The sequence below is a fragment of the Strix uralensis genome, chromosome 15, assembly GCF_047716275.1.
Source record: "Strix uralensis isolate ZFMK-TIS-50842 chromosome 15, bStrUra1, whole genome shotgun sequence".
Classification (NCBI taxonomy): domain Eukaryota; kingdom Metazoa; phylum Chordata; class Aves; order Strigiformes; family Strigidae; genus Strix; species Strix uralensis.
In genome coordinates this window covers 4,281,776-4,306,038 of record NC_133986.1, presented here as the reverse complement: position 1 = coordinate 4,306,038, position 24,263 = coordinate 4,281,776, and the positions used below count along the sequence as shown (strand labels likewise).

At 34.4% G+C, this 24,263-nt stretch overlaps 1 protein-coding gene across 2 annotated transcripts in view; it reads left to right on the top strand.

Annotated features, from left to right (window-relative positions):
* Positions 1 to 24,263, top strand: part of ELP4 (elongator acetyltransferase complex subunit 4) — a 149,356-nt gene that overhangs the window by 46,269 nt on the left and 78,824 nt on the right. For both annotated transcript variants that reach the window (XM_074884686.1, XM_074884687.1), the window contains exons 7-9: positions 5,220 to 5,408; positions 19,618 to 19,726; positions 22,432 to 22,538. In XM_074884686.1, coding sequence (XP_074740787.1) covers positions 5,220 to 5,408; positions 19,618 to 19,726; positions 22,432 to 22,538 — 405 coding nt within the window. The remainder of the gene's footprint in view (positions 1 to 5,219; positions 5,409 to 19,617; positions 19,727 to 22,431; positions 22,539 to 24,263) is intronic.

Sequence of the window (24,263 nt, the reverse complement as noted above, 5' to 3'; positions counted from 1 at the left end):
CAAGCTGTTTCTAAGCATTGCTAAAGTAAACAAGCAAAGTAAATAGTGTGGTTCATATTTTAATGTGCATTTGGAGTTTTTACCTGTTACAGATACGCAGACCATGCAAGAAAGAACTGTAAACTAACATTAGTAAAATGCATATTCTGTCCAATTAGCTAATAAATGGATTGCCAAATATAATGTAATTAAGCAAAACACATTTTCCTCTACAGTATTTTTTTCAAACTATTGCTTTTAGCATTAATGTGTTCAAGACTCTTGAGATTGAACATATAATCTTAAACTTTCAGATTTCTTCAGTGTTGTTTTAACTGGAGTGGAGTGAATTTTTAATGAATTAAATAGTGTGCATCTTTATGTAGAAACGCAAGTAAAGAAATAAGAATGCTATTTCAACTTACAAATCAAAACAGCTTACCAGACTTCTAAAAATCTCTGTACTCTTTGTAAATCAGACTGTGGGTAATCAAAAACATTTTAAGCATAATCGGCTGAAAGCCTCTTCTAATTTGAGCAGTGCCTTATCTATTATTCATTGTCATATTCAGTAGTATGTGAGTCCTTTGGAGTTGATGGAAATGAAATAATAAATCATATATATTGATGCTTAATTGATAGGTAATTATCTTTACTGTTGTACAACACAAATGTTGCTACAGAAGTTAATTAGTAGAGATGCTGGAGAGCCTCAAAGAATATAATACAAGACTGTGTACTATTACCAGCTGAATATTTTAGAAATCATTTTCACAGAGAAGATAATGTTGGAATGGATATTTTTGTGTCTATCTGTATGTTTTAGAAATGTTACCTGCACAGAACACTTGTGTGTAAATTTAGGTTATTTGTGTTCAGTGTTTAGCGTCTGCTGAGATTTATGGGAGAGCTTGCCTTCCCTTTGGCGGCAGTGCCAGTCTGGAGGAGTAAATTGGTCCCTGACAGGCACCTCTCCCCACTCGCTGTGGTAGCCATGGCAACAGGCTTGTCATCCTACCCTAGGCACGGTGTGCAGAGATGCTCCTCCTGCACGGTGACAGGTCCTGGGGAAGCCCGAGAGCTTGCTGGCTGCAAAGAGCAGCACTGAGTGAAACAAACACCCTGCCAGCCTTCAAGCCAGCAAACAACCTCCTGCTGAAGAGATTAGGCTGGTGTTTCTTATTTTACTTTATATATATATATATATTCCTGAAATTTTTTTATGTGTAAAAGAATATGAAGGTTGATCACAGCCAATATTTTTGGGTTTTTTGCTTGCAAGCAGGGAAGAATTAAACATCATCGATAGTTATTTGCAGTACTTGTTCATTGTTACAGAATGTCTTACTAGTGTCAATAAAGCAAAACCAGAACCTTAACTCAGATGAATTTAAAAGTATATGTTTGGTAAATGACATTTATAAGTTTCTGAGGTGAAGCTTTAGAAGTTAGAAAGAGTCCTTTTTCAGGCCTGTTTATCCATCTAGAAAGCCATTAGCACTTGTGTAGTTGTTTCTGTTTCAAGGGAGATAATGCATATGATTTCCTGGAGCAGTTTCTGTTACTTTAAGTTTCCTCTTTTCCCTATGCATCATCTTTCTTTGTACACTCAAATTTTGTACGTTTAGAAGCAATATATAATACACACTTCTTCAAAATATGTCCAGAGTTGAATGTAGTTATGGTCCAGAACACACCTTGGATCTTGTTATTTTCCAAATCTATGAGAAATTCACCTCTGGGCTACTCTGTATTCCCTTCTATTTACTGAGACTCCATAAGTACTTTCTAAGTAGCCAGATGCAAAAATTGTAGAGAAGGGACCAGCCTGTATTTTTCTGGAGCCGTGTCCTTTCCTGTATGTAATAATAATACAAGGTTCTGAGAAGTTTGTGCATGTATGTGCTTCCCCCCCAAATAATCCTCTCCCCTTTGGGCAGGTCCTATTGGCAGTGGTCTTCATGAAGTTTGGAGAAAACTGCAAGAGCCAAAATGTAGCAGGGAGGTACATGAACTTCCAAGAGATCTATGTACTGACTTTAAGTAGATTCGTTAATCACTGTCTGTGAATGACAGAAGCTGATGCCGTTAATGCTTCATTTTTTGTACTATGAAGTATAATCCTTTCAAAATCTGTAGACTATAGAGGTCTATAGAAATGTGTTGCTTGTTGGATCTGGATTCAAAGGAAAAGTTTAACCTGGCTAGTAAAACTTTCAAATATTTTTGGGTACTTTCACATCAGTATGCCAATGACTTACTACTCCTTTTTTACTAGTATTTGGAGAGGAGTCTGGGGAAAAATGAGCAGAGTGTGACTCACCCCAGCTAACAGGTTTAACACTATTAGGAAAATTAGTGAAAACTACCACTAGAGGTTTAGTAGACCTCTGATAAAATGGTCAAGCATCTCTAGCATCTAGTATGATTAGTTAACATTAGTTTTATAGGATCATCTGCTGTTGGCCATCATAGGTTGACTGTCCTGCATGACTTTGTGGGCCTTAGGACAGTAATTCCTGATTGAAGTATTAAGCTAAAGAAAGGTTTGGTTAACCAAAGCAATTACCTGTTTGTTCACACTGACTGGAACATCTTTGCCAAGATCTATTTGGAAATTCAGGGTACGAATGACCTATAACCCAGAAGTATGAGCACCAGTTTTACATCCTTTCTAAAACCTCCTAGTAAGTCTTTGCTGCTGATCATTAAGTATGAATCCTTTATAAATTGAGCATGGTTTTAAGTCATACAGAATAGCACTTGTTTGTTTCAGAATATTTGGTTTTATCATGTTTGATAACAGAACTTTCGTAAGCAAATATATTTACTTAACATATCTTTGGTATACTTTGGAGCTCAAGTTGGGTGATTGTCAAGGTTAATAAAGTTGGAGGGCATAGCTTTTTGTTTGCCTGGAGCTGGATTTTTAATTCTTCATAATCAGAATTCTTGCTGCCAAAGCAAACATTGTTGCAGAAATTACATGAGAAAGGTAAAAAAAAAAATCCAAACTTCAAAACTAATGAGAATATAAAAGATCTAGTGGTATATCTAAAAAAACATTATCCTACTAGTTACTGCAGGCTTGTTACAGAATATTAGACATGCTTTTCTTATATTTCAGTTAAGGAATAAGCCATTTGTCAGGGCCTTGTGGGCCTGACAGAAACATATTGGTAGAAATTCTGTTACTGGCCAAAATAAATACATCTGATATTATCTGGTGTTTGAATAGCTTTATCTTTTACAACTCTTATGATTTAATACTGTGAAACAAGCATCTGTCATCCCTTATCCGATAAGAGAACTGATATTCTGATACATTTTTTTCTCTGTATGTTGTTCTTATGGATGTTCTTGATAAGAAAAAAATATTTTCCTCATTAAAAAAAATTTCTGTAAATTTTATGTATGTTTGCTCTGAAATTTTGAAATGCCAGAATACTTTATCTTCATGGTCAATATCTGATATATCTGGATAAAATACTTTTTTTTAAATGCCTGATTTTGTACCATTGCTTAACCACACATCAAGAAAGGCACAAATCTGCTCTGATTAGAAGTCATTAAAGAATATTAGACTAGTGTCTATTGTTCCTATTCCTTTTAAAACTCTGAACATCCAAGCCTAACAATTATACAGAGAAATCAGATTGTGTCATATTATCCTGTACTATTATCCTGATCTTCATACAGTAGTGTAAAAAGTTAACTTTACATAAATCAAGCCTGCAAAGCCCAAGACTACAGAATCCACCAGAGTTTCACAAAGATTGTAAGCTAATTGGCAGATCAGCTCACTGCGTAAGCTGTGAGAGTTGGATCAGTGCAGAGCCATGTGGTACTAACCGTGTTTCACAACTCAGGCTCTGTCTTCCCAATACGGAGAAGGAAGTATTTATAAGAGTAGCCTCTTGTCTTGTCAAAACCTTTCCTCTGGATTTCCAGAGCAGCTGTGCAGTGTTTTGTGCTTGATAGTTACCATTCATTCCGTCTGGTGGAAATTAATATCTACAGTTTATCAAAGCACTTTTCTATAATGAAAAGTACATTGGAAGCTTTTATTTATTTAAATGAGTATTTTTTTATATTTATTTAAAAAAAAAAAAAAAAAAAGCTGGCCTTTAAATATGAGCCCTGACCTCTAGAAATGTGTCTTTGATCACCTTGTACAGGAAGTCTTTCAACAGTGGTGCTTATTGTCTCCCTCTGAGCTGCTGATAGCAAATATACCTAAAATCCTTCTCAAAGATCACCAGAAAAGGTCACATCATATAAGCAGAAATAAGATTTATCATCATGAGAGATGACATTTCACTTTGCATAAATTACATAAAATTACAACTCTGGCTTCATAATCTGCCGCTTCAGAAAAGGGGCTTTCTCTTAGCCACTGCCTCTGTTGGATGCTCTTCTGCCAGCGTACTGCAGGGCAGCAAACAGTCTTTAGGTAGGTAACACGGGAGGCTGTTTAGAATTTTACATGTCAAAACAGCTTAGATTCTAGTACCGAGTAGCTAGCTAAAGCAGATCCAGAAACACTCATGTCAAGGACTTTCAGAAAAGTGTAGTCCTTAAGAGACAATCTGCTGATGTCTCCATCAGACTGTTTCTCCATAGCTGTGGGTAAACCTTCCTTCATTAGTTGGAAGGAGTTGACAGGAATGTAGACGATACAGAGAATTCTAAAATAGTGAAAGGGCCATGCGCTGGTGAGGTAGGCCACTGACCTTGTTCATTTGAAGTAGCAGAAAAAGTGAAACTGGAGCAAACAGTCAGAATAGTCAGGTTATGAAAGTAGCACAGTTGAAAATAGAGGGAAAAGTTGTGTTTGATTACTCTCAGGCCCTTCCAGCAGACCAGTTTAGAGCCGGGAGAAGAGGTTCTTTTGCATGTCAGACAGGGATGGAGGAGAGAAAGGAAACGAAAAATCATAGTATGATTGGATTTTGAGTCAAAATATACTTATATTTAGCTGGTTTTAAATGCAAATTAGTAGGTTTTGGTATTTCCGTGCTGTCTCTTACACTTGTACTTACTTATCTGACATAGCATGATAGTGAAAAAAATGCCATTTCATTTGTGATTTTTATAAGATCATGTGAGATTAAACTATGATTATGTAAACTACATAATTATTATGGATAAGAATGCTATAAATTGTATTTTTAAAAATATTGCATTATGTTTTCCTCTTAATGTTTAAAAAATAACAAGTGGCGCTTTTTTTTCAATAGAAAAAACAAAAGAATATTTTGCGGATAGGAATCCAAAGTCTGGGTTCCATGTTGTGGGGTGATGACATCTGTAGCAGTGATACTCCTGAAAATATTCATAGCCTTACAAAATTTCTGTATGTTCTCCGTGCCCTCCTCAGAAAGTCTTTGTCAGCCTGCATCATCACAGTGCCTGCTCACCTTATCCAGGTAGGAACACTGTCCTTACTATATTTCATAGCTGACATATCAGTTAACAGAAATTTAAAGTTTATAGTAAGAAAACAAATGCAATTTTGAAAACTCTTTTTGTTCAAAGGTCAAAGTTAAAACATAGCTTCACTGTAGCGTTCCTATACTTTTGTGGGACAGTTGTGCTGCAAAATCTACAAAAACCTAAGCACAAAACCATTTTAGGTACAGTTATGCCTTATGTGGCTCTTAGTCTATTTTGAAAAACTGTCAAAATTTCAGAAACTGTAAAAAAGCAAAGACAATCCTGCTAGTAATCTTTTTTATTTTTTTTCATAACAACATCTCTGTGCACTTTTTCACTGCCTTCAGAACACTGTTTAGAGTTTCAGTACAAGATATTTCAGTCCACTGTCTTCATCTGTCATGCTCATTATTTTGATGTGTGATCTTGTTTTTAAAACCAGGAATTGAAAGATACAGGTTTACTCTTTAATTCTAAATTCCCTTGTGTTGGGACAGAAGCAAGTCAGTTATGGTGTCAGAGTATTTTTCCCAGCTGCCAAATCAGAAGCTGCTAATCACACCTTTCCTGAGAGTATATGGAGATTTAAATGTATCTTCTGGAAATAAACTTCTTTAGCAAAAGGAAAAATGTAGATAGTCTTTTTTTCTGCAAGTGGTAATGTAACTTACAAAAGCAAAATTATTATTCACAATGAACAGAGAACCTATAATTTTAGATATTAATTTGATGTGATTATAGTAAAAAAGTACTGGATAAAACCTCATATTATGCAAAATGTTTTCATAGTAGATGAGTTTATCGTTAGATTAAATCCTGTCTTTGATAGGTACGTGACTCTCACTATGTATTGCATTTTGTAAAGGTGTTTGAATACCTTGCAAATGTTATTTGTATAGATACCTGATGCACTTACTGCTTTGAAAATAAAGAAACTTGATTTTCTGGTTTTACTGTTGTGATCAAAAGTATATGAATATTTCTTTTGCAGGACAAACCTCCATCTCCCTACTTAGCTATTTTTAAATATTAGATGGCAGTTTGCCTTCAAAAAGATTGACAGTAAAATTTAATGTGATGTATAGAATTTGTGAATGTAAATCTAGCATCCTTCTTTTTACACATTGGAATTACCTGTCTGTAATTGGGACATACAATCAGTTGTAATGTGTTCTTTTTTACATATTATGTCAATAAAAGGTGTGATAATATTTTAGAGAAGTCCAGAAGTGACTCTGAGAAACAGTCTGAAGGACTAAGTTTTTTGTTTGTTGCAAACTTACCTGGGAAGTTAATTTTGGTTTTGTGTTTCTAAATTCCATATAAATCAATTCCCATGGAGTTAGGATTGAAATTATATCTCATTTTTAAAAAAAAAAAAATTAATTTTACAGAATTGTTATACAATAAGTGCTACAATATTCTGAATAAAAAAAAAAAAAAAACACACATTTCCAGAATCTTTGCTTAGCAGCCTTAAACAAATGAGAGCATTAAAATTTTTTTTAAATTGTTAAACTTCATGTATCCTTCTTTAAGCACTAAACTATGGAGAAAACTGTCATTAGGAGGAGCAAAGCTGCTGAGGGTTCCTTATACCCCACATTACTCAGTTCCCAGAGCCCTGCTGTGTAGTTGTTCCACTCTCCAAGAAGCCTGTTAAAGAGCCCCTGAGAGCATGTGTACAGCCCTCCATGTTAATAGTTAATTGGTGAGGATGGCAAGATGAGAGGACAGCCGAACATGTGGTCTCTCAGGCTCAAGCCGTAGACAGACCTTTAGTTATAATAACAGCAGCTGCTCACATTCTCACAACCCAGCTACTCACCATTCTGTTGCTGAGGTTTCTTGCTGGATTAAAAAAGTAAAGAAAATATCTTTTCTTTCCAAGACAATAAGAGAGAAGGATTTTTTTTTCCAAGTGCATTTCTGTATATGTATTTAATTTGATCAGAGTAAGTTCTAGCATATGCTTCCTCTGTTGAATCTTAAGGTCACTACACTGAAGGCAGAGAAAATGCACACTTTTTTTGAAGATGTAGGAAATTCCACGTTTATTCCCTGAACTCCTGTTTCTGCATTTTCTATATTATTTTTTGCGTCCCAACTGTATTAACTAGGTGGTTTACAAGTAAATTCTTCACATGGATAATTTCCATATAGGTAAATTTAAGTTCAAAAACCACATTTTAATCAAGGTTTTGTCTGCATAACATATACAGAAAAATAGTTTCATTTTTACCTGTCTTTGTCTTGAAAAAATATATTTTTAGTAGTGACTCATACCATATCTTGTCTCTATCAGCCCCCAGTACTAGTTATTCCAGTGAAAAAGAAATAAAACTCACAATTGTTAGTACTGATTTTCAACAGGGACAATGTCTTTCCAACCCAGACTAGTTATATTTTTATATGTATAATGCATATATATGTATGGAACATACATATATACACAATTTGAGATTGGTTCCTTTTATACATTTTGCCAAATACTTCACATCTTGCACTGTGACAGGGAGTTCCACAAATTAAATCTACCTGGTTTCTTTCTTTTTCAGAAAGTTTAGTTTTGCCTTTACCTTTCATAAATATATTTGTTGTTGGCTGATGAGACAATAGGATGAGGCTCCCTATTTTATCTTTTCTGTATTCTGATTGTTTTGTATTTTTTCTCATGCTGCCTCCTTAATCTGTTTTTAAACAGTCCCTTTCTTTTAATCATACTTCACTTTGTTACAATAACATAATACAATAATGCTGTTATTGTTTGTTCGCTTTTTCTACATTCTAATGTCTACTTTGTCTCTTTGATGACTGCTGAACATTAAGCAGTGATTTTGTGCTTGATGCTTTTCCCTCTGTGGTACACATCCACCAATGTCGCTCTTTCATTATTCCAGCTATTCATTGTCTTGGATTTAATAACTTTGAATTGCGTCTGTCCAAAGGTGGTGCTCATTCACCCAGTTGGACAGGACACTGAATGTCTTCACAGTCTTCTGTAAGACTGTATTTTGGTAAAAGACACAAATTTACAAAAAATCTGGTTGTGCACAGACTTTTTTCAGAATAATTTATAGAAATTGTAGTCCACTAAAGAACACACAGATTCTTTGTGTTTTATTGATGAAAATTCTAGTGTAAACAGTGCATGAAGAAAAAAGAAAATTCTCTTTTCTCAACCACAAAAATTGGAATACGTTGTTCTGGAAGAGGATTTCAAGAAAATGACACTAAAAACTTACCCAATTATGAATTTTATTCAGATGATGTGTGACAAGTTTTACTTGATTGATATTTTCTACCAATTGAACATACTCTTATCTTACACTGTCTGTCAGGTAATAAATATTGAGATACTTACAAGTATGATTAAAATAGTTGATGGAAGGTTATTTTTCAAGTCTTTCTACTGCTTCTTGAAAATGCATTTTGCCTGTGAAATCAGATGGTGTATTTGAAAAAGGAAAATTACTTCCATTTTTAAAATCTAGCATTGATCAAGGAGGGCATTCTGAAGAGGGATTTCATTTGTTTTTACACTTTCCAAATTTAAGGAATATTGTAAAAACTAATAAGGACACTTTTTCTCTATGTTGATAATCTGTGCGGTTTAGTACCTAATCTAAAAAAACCCCAAAACAACAGCTTCTTGTGCTGCAGAGTGTGACCTTAAGGACTTTAATGTCACTGTTTTATACTTGCAAAAGCCCTAAAATAGAATTTAAAATATTTTCCTATTGTGGTATCTTCTTTAATTGCTAGAAATCATTGGTAAATCCAAAAACATCTTTCCCCCAAAATACCAAATAATGTTCATAATTCTGTTCCTGTTCTTCCCAAATTTGTATCACTTAAGTAATACTTTTTTTAGTAGGTTGTTATTTTCACTGGGAGAAAACATAACACTTTTATTGAAGCCATCCTTTATTTTGAACTTGAAGCTGTATTACTGGTAAGGACTAACAACCTTATTAGTCAGCATGTACCAAGGGAAATTAATTGACTAATGAAAAGTCAGTATGAATAAGTCTTGTTGCAGAACCTGTCCTCAGAGTCTGAAGTTCTGTTTAGCAAGGTATTTTCATTATTTCATCCAGTATGTTAAAAAATTAATTTCCTACAATATTAATGTTTTGATGCTTTGAATTCTCTGAAGTGCATAAGTTACTGTATGTTTCAGTGTAGGAAAATTCAGAAACAAACCTTTTCACATCCATAGCCTTTTGTGTTCACACTGAGTAATTTAGCAGCTAAACTCGAAGTCAAGCAACAGAGTGCTTTAGAATCCATTGCTGATACAGGATTATAAAATGTGAACTCCCATAGCTTGTGAATTTCTCACAGTTTGAAATCTTTATTCCTATGACAGGAGCTAAGAGTGATTGTCTGCCTTAGAACTGTAACTTCTGAGAGTTCACAAGTGTAAAATACTGAATAACCTTCAAAGGTATTTGATGAGGTAGCCAATGCACACAAATTTGTATTGAGATCAAATACCATGTAGTTTCTATATCATAGTTAAACAACCTTTTGAAATTATCTGCAAAATAGAAACTGTGAAGATTAAATGGTCTATACTGGGGGGTTTTACTTGCTTTTTAATGTTGCATGTTGCTTTTTGTTGTATGTGAGAAATACAGTTTAACAACCATAAAAAGAAATATTGAGAGACATGAGTGTATGACAGGTATTCTTGGGTTATCCACATAGTTTTCAAATATTAATATTCTGGTTTGGATATTCTAGATATTCATAAAAGCATCTTTAAAATGATGATCGAGTAGGAAACTCAGAGTCAAAATTTAAATTGTGGGACATTGAGTAATTTTGTTTCCAGTTTCTGTTATTGTTGATAGTATTTGCTAATCAAGTTGCAGAAGAAATAGAAATATTTTGTTGTTTCATAAAATAAGTTTATGGTTGCCAACAGGCTGTGTTCTAGCTCCACCACTTCTGATTTGGTAACAACTACCCATTTCAAAAACAAACAGAGTATACATTTGAAGCATGTTTTTGCACCCACATGTTAATTGTCTTTTAACTGATTTCACTATATCAAATTGCATACCTAAACCAACCTTCTCATTTTAACGAGTTTTACTTTTTAGAAGGACACTATATACACATCCTCATCAACACACTGTCTTTTTAATCAAAAAAAAATCACTTTTCCTAAATGAATATGTTAAACTTTAAAAGTTAATGAGTATATGCAGCATTGCAATTTTATTTTACGTTTTATGTATGTAATCTGAAAATATGCCTATGAAAACTTTAAAAAATTAGGTAAGATTTAGAACTAAATCTTTCAGCTGCAATATTAGACCTAAACAGTTAAATACCCCATCACAGTATGGAGATAGTCATCTGTTCAAGCATATGGAATCTTTTGGCTACTGGACTAAGTAGTTAATATAATGCCCAGTGTCCAGACATGGACACAACTGTTATGGAAGCAGAAGGGAAGAGGCTCATGTATTGAGCCCATTTGGACACTGATAAGTAAAGATTAGAAGAGTGACTTTAAATAATGCAGGACGAAGTAGTTATCTGCTTTAAGCAAGTCATTCTCTTAGAAAATGGAAGTAGTATTGTTTTTCTGAAGCGATATTATTTTTTTTGCATAAGTAGAAGTACAAGTTCTTGAAAAAAATGCCCTGTGAATGTAGCATTAAATATGGGTTTATCTGTTTTCTGTTGCATTTCAGAACAAAGAACAACAATTTTGTGAAAAACTATTTTATATTTAAATTCTTGCGTATGTATTTCCCATCTTAAATGATTTTCAAATAACTGGATATTGAATTTCTGTGCAGTGTTTGCTTAGAAACATTTTTATATGAACTTTTGGTGTTGTTTAAAAACCTTGAAATTTCAGAATCCAATTTTACATCTTTTTGTTTAGACCTGCTCTATTAATTACAATATAATCATAATAAAAAGGAATACTGCATCTTTAATGATGTTTTTGTGCCTGTGTAGTTAAGCTTTAATGCTAGGGAAAAAAAAAGATTAAATTAGCCTTGTAACCTCTTTCTCTTCCAGACTGATGATGGAAAATAAAAGCTCTTAGCCACAGAATGTAACACTTAGAATTAATATTTAATTAGACCAGCAAATTGTACACCGTGGCTGAAAGCTTCCAAAGAGTTGTTAGTGCCACAATTGACCTACAAGTTTAATAATAACTCACTTCTAGGAGCAAGTGCCAGTTCAGCATAGTGGAGCCACTGTAAGAAAGTCCTGTGAGATTAAAATCAGCAAACCAAATGGCAGGCGAGGATTCCTGGGATGGAGCCTTCTGGAAAGCTGGGAGCTGGAGTAGCTTTTCAGCCAGGATTCAGATGAGAACAGTGGGCAAAAAAAGCTGATCCCTCCTGTTCTGGGAGCTTCTGGTTGTAGGCCAAAATCCTAGAACAGATTTTTTCTAAATGTTCTTACTGCAGCTATTAATTTATATCACAAATCAAGTAATGAATTACTTATCTGCATCTTTTAATTAAGTTTTAATACAAGCATTATCGCTGAATTCTCTGGTCATGAATTTTACTCATGGAAGAATGGCACTTGGTATGGTATGATGTGTAACTTAGTATGTTTGTGTTGCAGAATATTTCATTTCATAGTATCTTACTGCTACATAAAGGGTTCTTGTTATAGTACGATATGGTGAGCAATTTATCATAATATTATTAAATATGTAAATTAAATACAAAATGTGTATACACTGTAAAATAGAATATTTTGAAGGTTAAATAGCTTAATCTTGCCTTTCATTTTATGAATAATTAAAATATAATGCCAGTAATTCTACCATTAGATATCCATGTGAGCCTTAATTCTATGGCAAATTATTCTAGTGAAATAGGGCACCATAAGTTCAAAAATGTGCAAACACACAGCAACAGACTGAGGAAGGAACATTCTGCATTATTTATTGGCTAGATCCTAAATAATTAAAGAAATGCCTACTCATTAGTTAAAAATTAAAGCAGGTGAGAACCTTGCCAGCAGAGGGAGCAGTCATGTCTTTCCTTGGGTTCCCATCGTTTCCAGCCTACCCATCATTTCCACCCTACCTCTTCTTATTGCCCAGCCAGTTTCCCATCTGGACCTAGCTTTGCCAGCCTGCTCCTGATGACAGCCTATCATTTCATACTGAATAAGGGATTAGTTTTTTAAATGATTTTATATTTCAGAATCTTGCCACTTGACTACCAACATAGTTAGATGTTCCTTTTGATATTTGTGTACTATTAATTGAAACAAATAGTGGAAGAACTTTTTGGTCACCTGTGTATAAAATGCAATTCACTGTTTAAAGAATTAAAACTGCAGCAGTAGTTAGCCTTTCTGAATTGGTAAGCAAACTGCAATGACATTTTGTTCAGGCAAAATGGCAACAAAAGGAAGTCCTAAACCTTTTTCTTATAATGAATAATTCCCAGTGGAGTCATAGGTTTTTAGTTAAGCCAGTTGGTCTCAAACTCATTAATTTCAGCAGTTTTGTTATGTCTCTTTTGTAATATGACCCATTCTTTCAGTCTACTTTTGCATCTGTATTTTATACTACACTATGACCAACTTGTAGCATTGAATATTTTATGTTTAACTTTGTAAACAAATCTGTTCAAATGGTCAGTTCATTTTTGTGATAATTAAAGACAAATAATAACATACAGTTTTCCATATATATGCTTTTATACCAGTGAGACAATCTCATTAATAAGGACCACCAGATAGTGTTCAGGGGAGATGCTGGGCTCATCTCAGCCCAGACCTTGCACTCATTTCTTTCCAGCTCTTCACCCTCCACTGGAGAAGTGCTCAGTCAGGCTTATTACATCTACCCACTGCAGCAAGACTCATGCAAGAGCCCTGCACCCCAGAACCATTCATAGTCACATGCAGCCTGTGCTTTCAGCTACTGAATGCTAAGGATAGTCAGAAGAGAAAAATACTGGACAGGGATTCAGCTCAAAAAGTGTCACACTTTAATGCCCTACATCTGTCACCTCATTCAGCCAGATAACAACAGGATTTTCAGCATCCAGCTTTCTGGGCTTTGACTTCCACATCATCTTCATGATACCACCAAATATTTTCCTGGTACCCCAAAGCCATAGATGCAGCCTCCTACACCAAGCCTCAAATAGAGGGGGATAGACAGGGCTTCAACGAAAGGCTGAGTTCAGTTCCCAGCTCACTGTTCACTGGCTTGTGACTTTGGACAACTCACGTGACATCTTTGTACTTGTTACATGACTTGGAAATGAGGAATGCAGCACTTGCTTGTCTTTTGTAAAGCACTTGGAGATCAACAGATGGAAAGTTTGATTTAAACTACTGTAGTCTTTGTTCTCACTTTCATTTTTGTAGCCCTCAGCGGCAACTGTTAGTGACTTGCTTGTTTTATCTATATTGAGTCATCACTCATTTCACTGTTGGCCTTGAGGTCTTCCCTCCAATGGCAAAACAGACATACTTTTTATTTTGTAGGGTGCCAAGGTTTGCTGTCATTAGATTCTTTTATAGCTCAAGTAACAGGCAAGTCCAGCCCATCCATCTTCAGTGAAGATCCAAAGTTGGGGTTTTCTTTCAGTGTGTGATATTTAGTTTTTATTTCCTGATTATTTTTCCTGAAAATTTATACAGAATTTTTTAATTGGATACTGTGTCATCCACCCTCATCTGATATATTTGATAATAACATTGCAGAGTTCCCATAGCAGTGATAGTGTTTTAGGTGTAAGATAAGGAAACCACGGCTCAAATATTTTGAGTTTTTAAGAAACAAAAGTACTAGTTCTAACTAGTTTCAGTTAGACTATCAGGACAAACATTATTAAAAGCAACTTTAAGAGAACAACCAAAATTTGGAATTAATACATCGTGTAACATATTGCCCAACAGATGCTTTGTTACTCCCTTCCCATTTTTAAGAGTACATTGCATCTAATTACTTGCTCGTGTCTTCGCTACATGTTCTTTCTTTGCTTCTGTAACTTGTATTAAATTATTCAAAGATACTATTCATTGCTTGAAATTAGCTAATGTAATACAGTGCACATATAAACAAATCAACCAAAATCAATGCCTCTGTGATTTCAGCCACGTGAACGGATATTTATAGTTAAGTTCTATTATAGTCACTAGGGTTCTTCAGAGGTAAAAGAAGATGCCTAATCAGTCAGAATCCCTAAATGTGGATTTCTCATCAAAGGCATTGTAGTTTGTAGAAAATCCCTGAAGTATATTTCTAGGATATCTGTCTTCCAGCAAAGACGTCATGCTTGTATTCAGTTTTCTTGTGATATTGATACAGATTTCTACATACCAAAATTAGTTAATGTACTGTTGCTCATCTTGTATTCCAGTGATCTGAGTGTACATTCATTTTAGAGCCAAAATTCAAAGTTCAGTTAGTAGAATTATTGTGTGCAAGCACTGACAACAGTGCTAATCAATTAAGAGTCAGAATAAGTATAGAATGTTATACTTTACAGTCTGTTAATTACTGATATAACACTTTCTGGCAGAGCGGTTATTAATCTTTTATTTTCAGGATTTGTGAATAATGAAAAAGTGCACAAACTGTATCTCTTTATAAAACTAATACAAGGGCCTGATACCTAATTTATTTTACCAAAATAATATGTATGGATAATTGTGTGATTTTCTGAGCCGTAATTATTAACAAATGGTGATAAATATTTAAGCCATGTTTCTTAATATTAAAATTTTATCTTTTCAATTTAAAATCCTTTGGCAATTCTGTAGTAGTGACAAGTGGTAAATATTTGTATATTGTGAAGTCATTGCCACATCATTGTGTGATAATCTCTCAGACAATATCAAGAATTATTTCATCTATTGAATATCCAGGCAGTGTTTCATTAGAGTCCAATGTGACTGCCTATGTTACAGCACTAAGATTACTTCAGCTTTATGACAGAATGTGACAGAGACAAAAAAGGCACAACCAATTTTTGAGCTTTATTGGAAAATTCACACACCAATATTTGCTTTAAGTTCCTAAGGTTCGTATTACTTTGCATGAACTTGCTTGCTTGCTGTTTATTGTTGAGACCTTCTTTCAAATGAAGTGTTAGGATTACTGGACTCACCTGTTGGCAACACACAAATTGTTGCCTACAATTACAGTTTTACCTAGACTTGCGGGTATTCATCCTTAAATTCTGTGCTGTCATGCAGAACATATGCAACTCACCGTTTGAACTGGGGTTTGTCCCAGTGCTAGCAGTTGTTTGTAACTAGTTTTTTAGGTAATGAAACCCATTTTAGTATTCAGTGTATTAACTCTTAATTAAATGTTTTAAAATAAAATTAGTGATGGGATTAGATTAGCAGAATGTAAAGGTACAGAAGTCAAAGACAGCCCTCTACCAAAACATAGGCCTAATGTCTCTTTGAAAAGAGACGTAGTCTTAAAATACCTTATTTTCAATTCAATATATAAATCAGTATTAAAATTATGTTAAAATTGGTCAGAATACAAATTCAAATACACAAAGCCCATGTGATTCAAGATCTTAATGTATTTATACAGGTTCTGGTTGAATCTCATTATAGAACTTTAACATGAGTCTCTTAATTTCCTTTTAAATTTTGAGATTATATGTACTATAAGTTGAAACTAAGAAAATTTTCCATTCTTTGACTTTACTTAATGCAGTGCAAGGACTGAGAATTTAAATATTTTTATTATGTAAATTTTGTGAGGTTTTTAATTTCTTTAGAAACTGACAAAATAAAAATGGGAGGATATATCTCTGGGTGTTAGAAAAATTTTGACAGGAAATCAGAGAACCAGAAATTAGAGCAGAATAAAAAAGATTTTTTTCCTAATATGGAATCCAGATGAACCAAGATTGATTTAATTAATAGTTGTAATGATAAAATTGTGGTACATTAAGAACTCAATCCAGTAGAAACACACAGTATTAATTTCAGTATGTAAGTTTGAGCATACAGGCTATATATATATTTGTGTTAGTAGAATACCGTGCTTTATACTCAGACACAGAATATGATGCATTTTGAACAGCTTTATTTGTAAATAAATATTTTTAAGCATGCACAAATAATTACTCAAAGCTATGTAGATTCTTCAAATAAATTAGTAGGGCAAAGCAATCTTTTTCCATAATTGCCCTTCCTAAAAGCTGGTTAAACACATATGTATAGTTCCCATTTACATCTCCAGCTAGCTACATGGATTTTCTTGAGACATTGTTTTGAAAGTACACTTTGGTTGAGCCCAAATATTGCGAGTTTGCACTTAAAAGAAAATGTCTGTCTAAAACGGTGAGCACAAAGTAAGATATAGAAGAGATGCCTAGTCCAGCCTGCACAACAGGGTTGCTACCATGTTGTTAGAATAATTACATTTTGGCTGAACTAACTAATTTAGAAAAACTGCAGTACCTCTAGCAAGACTGAAAACTTTCCAGGACTGGGTTGGGGTTTTTTTATTTTTTAGTGTAATTTAAAACAATACCTCTTCTAGCTGCCAACAAACTCTTTCCCTGAATCTCCCCATTCCTGGCTTCCCTCCTAACCATGTCCTGGCTCACCTCCAGAGCTGCCAAGTTTATGCCAGAAGCAGGAGGTAGATTTGTATGGGGCTGGAGGAAGATCTGGAGCTCTGTTAAATTTTCAGGCCCAGATGGGGCAACATGATTTGTGTGTTTATGTCAGTATGCCATACATCACAACTATCTGTGTGCTGACGTCAGCTTTGATTGGACATTAATGTGCTGAACACTGCAAACTAGAAAATACATGATAGATACAGATCTATGACAACAATGCCACATAAGCAAATGTCTGTTTGGTGTGGCAATTCACTGTGCAAAATATTTCCCAAGATAAACTGCATTAAGCCAGGAGAATATTTTGACACACTTTAAAAACAAAAACAAAATCTACATGGGCAACAGACTACCATTTAGGAAAGCAAACCCATTCAGAAGAAGAGCTGAAACCAACATATTGAAGTATGTGTCATTAGGCAAATATTGAATTGCTATCCCTCACTTTAATCTTTCCGGAATTAAGACCAAATAGGAAAGATGCTGTTCTTACGATTTGCAGGACTGTTAATGATGAGGATACCTTGCTAATGGTTGAGTATCTTTACACAGTGTTTGTAACCCATTGTTACCAGACCCAGCAAGCAAAAATGTTAATGGACAGAAAATATTTTTGCAAGTGATAGAATATGACTTGGTTCCAGAAATCACCAGTGTTTATTTATTTATGTAACAATTTTGTATTTCTTGCTTATACAAGTAACATCCAGCAAAAGAACTGGCATAATATGGTAATTTCTGGTCTGTGGATTTATAGAAGTCACTGGCTACTTCAGATTTATATTTGTACCATCTTTATGTGATTGCCTCCATAGAATAATGTGACCAAAAGCTTCCATAAAATACAGTATACTGTCTCTCTTCCTAGAAGAGGAAATAATATGCGAGTCAGCTTTAATATTTCAGGGGTGGATATAATAATGAAGTTTAGGGATTGATGTGTAGGCAGTGTTCTTTTACCTTAGATCACTTATGTTATTCCTTAGAAAGGAAATTCTGTATTATAACACTACATTATCCATCATTAGACTTTGTAGGTAAAATTTAAGTTCCCTGATTCCATGGGGATAGATCATTTTGGCCTGTGCACAAGTAGCGGCTTTGAAAAGAGACCAGTCCCCAGGATTTAATGCCATCTGGCCCATAAGGTGGGGAAGGGAGGGGGTGTAAAGGTACCATGGGATCAGTGGATTTAGGCCTTGTGACCTGAGCAGATTGGGCTGTGCAGGACAGGCCACAAGTTACTTTCTGTAGCAGTCAAAAATCAGAATTCAGATTATGGTTTGATGGGAGTAGTAAATGTTCACCTTTCACGTCTGCTTCATAAGCTTCTCTGTGGGTAGGGAGTATGCTGTTATTGAAATGTGAGTTCATGAAAGCAGTTGGTGTATTGATGACCATTTTAATAAACCTGTATATCAGTACAATGCATAGACTTTTCTAACATATCTAGGGATGTTTCCATTCTCTCTCCTTCTAATTACTTTATAAATTGTTATTATCACATAGTTTGACAGTATTTAAATTGACCTTTCATAATAAGCGTCAGTCGTATAGTTTATGAAAGAAATGCAGAACGTACAAAATGCTTTAAAATAAATAAAAAATACAAAACTATAACTTGGAGCTACAGAGCTAGTTCTTCATACTTGAAATGGGTATTTTGAGGTGATTGGTCTTGATACCCCTGAAAGTATGATGGGCATAGCACCTACAGCCATCAAGAACAAGAGCATACCAGCTGTCCAGGCAGCTTGAAGATAACTAATTCTTGTCTTAAAGAAATAGTTTGCTTCTTAGTACAGATTTGTCTCTGTTTTTTGCTCATTAAATACTGACATCATCAAAGCATTTAAGAACGTTTTATCCTGAGTTACCTCTGAAGATCTCTGCTGTGACCTTTGAATGTTGCTTTCTGCTATATAAATTAAGTAAAGAAAACGACGGAAAACAGCTTATTTTAGGCGCGTGACAGTACATTGTTGCACAAGACATAAGGCATCACTTATAAATCACAAATATATTGAGAAATGGTAACGCAACTTGAAGCTTTAGATTCATATGTCATGTAGAGAGGAACTTTTAGAAAGAAAAGTAGTGGAAAAAATGCTTTGGTTTTTCATGTTGTTGGACTGATGACCAAAATAAATAATCATGTGGGTTGTGCTTGCTCAAAGTACTAGAGGTGATATGTCTAAGTGTATTAAAAACCAAGGTTTTCAGAACACAAACGAAAGCTGGGCATCTGACTCATAGTGGAAGTCAATGAGAGGTGCTTAACTGCCACATAGCTTGTAAATATCTCTGATGTGAGCAAATGCTTATGTTACAAAGATTTAGGAAAATATTAATTTAGTGCTGAGTTAGCCCTTTTATGGTTTCTCCTTGTCAAATGTATGTTTTCTTTAGACAGAAACTTCAAGTCTGTCTTTTTTAAAGAAAAAAACCCTTTAATGTAATTTCTAAGTATTGATGACCTATTTTTTCCCCACAGTTTGTCATTGAGAAGACCAAGGCTTACTCTATGAACATTAATTACCTTTTTCATCACATAGGATGTGTATTTTGTTTCCATGTCTTACAGAATAAAGCAATTATGGAACGTGTAACAAACTTGTCAGATATGGTAGTTGGTCTTGAATCATTTATTGGCTCTGAGAGAGAAACCAATCCATTATACAAGGATTACCACGGTAAGTTCCATCTTTAGCAATGCAAAAAGTCTACCCTGAGTGTTTCTAGGGCACTTAGCGGCTTACCCTCCAATTGGGTATCTGCTATAAAGTAGCGTTTGATTTCATTTTAGAATATACCTCTTAAATGTTTCTCCTTGCTAACCAGTCTTGAGTTAGGAAAATTTTCAGTAAAGTGCATTAAGGCTGCAAAGGAAACATGGCAACTCCTTGCATGTTGTCAAGCCGTATTACTGAGGCATGGCTCAATCAGATGTACATCTCAACAGGCAGGCTTTGGGGAATTCACATGCAGAGGAGGCTTGGCAATCATCTGACCAGCGAGCTGAACTTGTCATGAAATCAATACTTCTGATCTGCCAAGTTTTAAATAGAGAACACGGAAAAACATTTATTATATTAAGGTGAATAAACTGCTAAACGATGTGCTATATAAATTTTATCTAAAAATAATGTTCTATTTTTCAGCTTTAAGTTATTGCACTTCCGCATTTAAAGAAATGAATGTGGATGTATGTGGCATGTAAAATATGAAACTAATTTTGGTAAAAAGTCATGTAGCCTTTCAAGTGATTTATCTTCAAAATGTGTAATGGTGTTTAATCTTGCATTTTGTTTCCCATAGATTTTGTTAGCTGTTGCAGCAGAACTATTTAAATTTTAAAATATTAGAAGTTATGCCTAGCCAAAGCAGTGAATAACAAACAGTTTTAGCTAATCCAGAGCAGTGCTCTGAGTGTGCATAAATTACAGCTATTATTATTGTGATACTACTGTAGTTCCATGGAAACCTTTAGTTGAAAGTAAACTGCTTATCTGAAACCTGCTGTAAACATGTGAGAATGTGGCAGTGTTTTCCATAGCAGAATATATAGAAAAAGAAGCAAAGATGGTGTTGAGACACCACTGTGTGTATGCAGGCTGTAATTAATAAATCAGAGAAAAATCTTTTTGGCTATGAAAATAGTGCACATTTCATTATCTGAAAAAAGGTGAATGAAAAAGAAACCATGAACAAAAGCTAGAATAATTTGCCTAATTATTTTTCCAAGTGTATAATCGTGATGTGGCATTTGTTTATGCTAACATAATTCTGTCAATTTGATACTCCTTTTCTCAGTACTGAAGAGATCCTTTAAGACAATGTGTGTTTTAGCAGTTATTTCCTGGTTTCCTGTAAAAATGTATGCTAAATAATTTTTGGTACTACTTAATAAAAATTATATGCCAGTATACATAACTTTTGAGGTTTAGGCAACCTAAATTTAATATTCTAAAAATAGGTATTTTTAACAGTTTTAACTTTGTGGATTCTTTTCCTTACGAATATATTTTAAGATGATTTATTTACTGCAGGTGATGGAAGATTTTGACATTACTCAGGAGAAGTTTGATTAAATTATTTCATTATTTAATGAATCCTGCATTAATGATTTTATTAAGCTGCCTGCAAATTTTAATGGTTGAAAAGTAAATAAAATAACAAAAGAATGTTATAGATGATCCTTCAATAAAATTTTTAGAATACTGTATATAAGCAACCCTTGTTATACTTGCTGTTCCTATATATAATAATTATATTTTTAATTCAGACGCCAAACAAATAATTCTTTTATGTCACCAGTCAGGAGGCAGGGATAGGAGGTTTCAAAGTGTAAAAATATTTTTCTAATATTATTGAGAATTTTTGTATTTAATACCCATAAAAATTATGCTTTTCAAAGTATTTCAATATTAGGAAACTTTCTTCCCTTATTCTTCTTTTTAAAAAATAAATAAAACCCTGAAAAATACTTGCCTTATTTTAAATCAGGGTTTTAGTGTTTGGGGTTTTTCTCACAGCTGCCGTTTTCAAGCAAGATGTCTTTTCTAAATGTTCGGTATTTCCATTTAGACGCTGACTTTATGAATAGCAAATATAGGCCAGTAATTGAGAAGCCCTGTAGAATTTTCCTGGTTTTCAGATGTAGAAAATCACCCTTAGGTTGTTCAGAAACTATATTAGGCTGCACAAAAACCATCCAGCGTCCTTGTCAGAAAAAATCAGCTTGAGTTGCAGCTGACAGAATGCAGAGCTTGCAGTGCACCTAGTACTGTTAAAAACATCTGAACAGCTATAAAAGCCTCCTGCATGAAGAAAACATATTTCTCCTAGTATGGCACAGGGGTTAAAATTTATTGAAAATCATAATCTAAATTAGTATTTTCCAGAAACTTTTAAAAAGTCATTATCAGGGCGCAAAATGAAGTACTTCTCATTAGAGCTTCAGTGGTTATCAGTAACCCATAAGCCTTGTTTTGCTGGCTGCTTACTGGTGCATTTAATAAAATAAAGATCACTCAGTGGTGCCGTGGGCAGCATGCAAGGTGATAGCCATATTTGCTTACTGTAAATACAAGAGAAAATCACACACAAACCGGCTGTAGTTTTGACAAGTATTAAGATCCCTCTTTACATCTGTACTTCTGTACCAAAGTGCAATTAGTTTTCCTCGCACAAGGATTTCTGTTTATCTTATTCTGCTTGATTACTTGAGTATAATCGCACCGTTTGCTTCATTGCTCCTGGTAGTAAGCTCCAGTTTAAAAAGGGGAGGATGAGTGTGTGTAAATATACAGAATTCTGCTGTAAGACTCTAATTTATGCATCTGGATGACAGCGTTTTCTTAATTTTTTTCCCTCCTTTACTCTTTCTTTCCACAAGGTTTGGTTCACGTACATCAGATTCCTCGGCTTAATAGCTTGATCTGTGATGTGTCAGACACGAAGGACCTTGCTTTTAGACTAAAAAGGAAGCTGTTCACCATTGAGGTAAGAGAAACAGTTTTGTTTCACTATTTAGAACCCAAAAGGTGGAGCTAATCCCATCTCTTATGTTTCTTTTTGTGAAATACATAAAATATGCATCAGACGTTGTAAATTCATTTTGTTCTGGTTTTGCTGTTCACAACGTTTTTTGTAAAATATCGCAATATGTCTTCTAATTAAAAATGTCTCATTTGCTGCACTAAACCAGTCCGTTATAAATAGTTTATTTTGGTTTAAAATGTACATGGAAAGTAGGCCACAACCTTCAATAACAAAGCGTGACATGTTTCTAAGGATGTCAGGAGCATATTTAATTAAATGTTAATGACTTGCTCTTACTTGTGTTAGTGGGTGGGAAAGTAGCTACATGTTATTACCCCAGTAGAGGGATTTTAATGTATAATGCTGCCTAAAATTGTGTGTGGTATGAGGGATAAGTGTCCTTATCAGTATTCAGAAACCATTTTCTTTGCATTACTGAAACCACCTTTCGCTCTTTTATGTCATTTTAAACACAGTATCATTTACACTAATGTCCTTAAGTAAATTTCCTACTAAATTTAAACTTTTTTCTGTGACCTTTATGCAGACAGTCCTGATAGAAGGCAGTAATACAAAAGATGTATTTCATTTTAATCTTGCTAAAGAGCAAATGAACATAGCACTATTAAGCAATTAGAGCTGATGTATTTATTAACCAAGTAATGCTTAGAGATGGAAGATGGCTTTCGGGGTGATGTGATAGTCATCGGTACAGTCTGGGCAAATTTTTTTTAACAAAGACATAAAACAGCCAAGCATCCCTGACAAACCATTTTGTTTAATCTCTTTTCAAATGAAAAGCTCTTAAGCAGGCCACTTGTCTTAACTGCTTGAAACCATAAAAAGAGAGAATTGCCACCAATAAATTAGCATATTTTTTACTCCATCACCAAATGATGGTCAATGTGGCTTGGCACTGCTTTGGTGTTTGGGACTTCACCCTTAAGTGACCACTTTGGCCCTTATTTGACCCTCTGCCCTTTTTAGCTGGCCACTTGATAAGGTAACTTAAGGGTTCTCTCTCTTCAGTGCCCCCTCCCCTTCACAATTGCAAGTAGCCCTAACCTATAAATCATTGAAAGGGCCCTATCAAGTGACAAATTAAGGTGCCCTCCTCCTAATTAATGGTCATCAATGTCTTTAATTATCTAATCCTATTGAGAGTAGTTAATAGTTAATCAGGCAGCCAGTTCTTCATGCAGGTCATCTCTGCATGAGTGCTAGAAGTTTCTCAACTAGAGGTATCCTCTTCAGAAGCCACTTAAAGGCAAATACTGGAAGGAGGGCTTTTTTTCCCCAAGACATTCTTTATAATGTTTCTCACTTTCCAGGGAATGCGCTTAGTGAAACCAGGCATGGTGAGGTATTAAACTATTTTAACAACTCCTTTCGAGCAGTACATTAGAAACAAAAACCCTAAGAGTCCATGTTTGGTTTTAAAATACAAATGTTCTTACTGTTTTCAGAAGTGCAGAGAAGCGTGCACCCTCATTTCACAGCATAGTAAATTCTCATTTATTATAGCTATGAATTAGAATATTTGGGATTTTTTTCCTCACTGTGAATCCTGACTCAGAATATAATTTTTTCTGTCAGCCTTATTTGGGATTCTAATTTGTAATGTAATTTGGAAGGGAAAAAAAATAAAACAATCTTAGCAGGAGGCTCTATAAAAAGAATTGAATT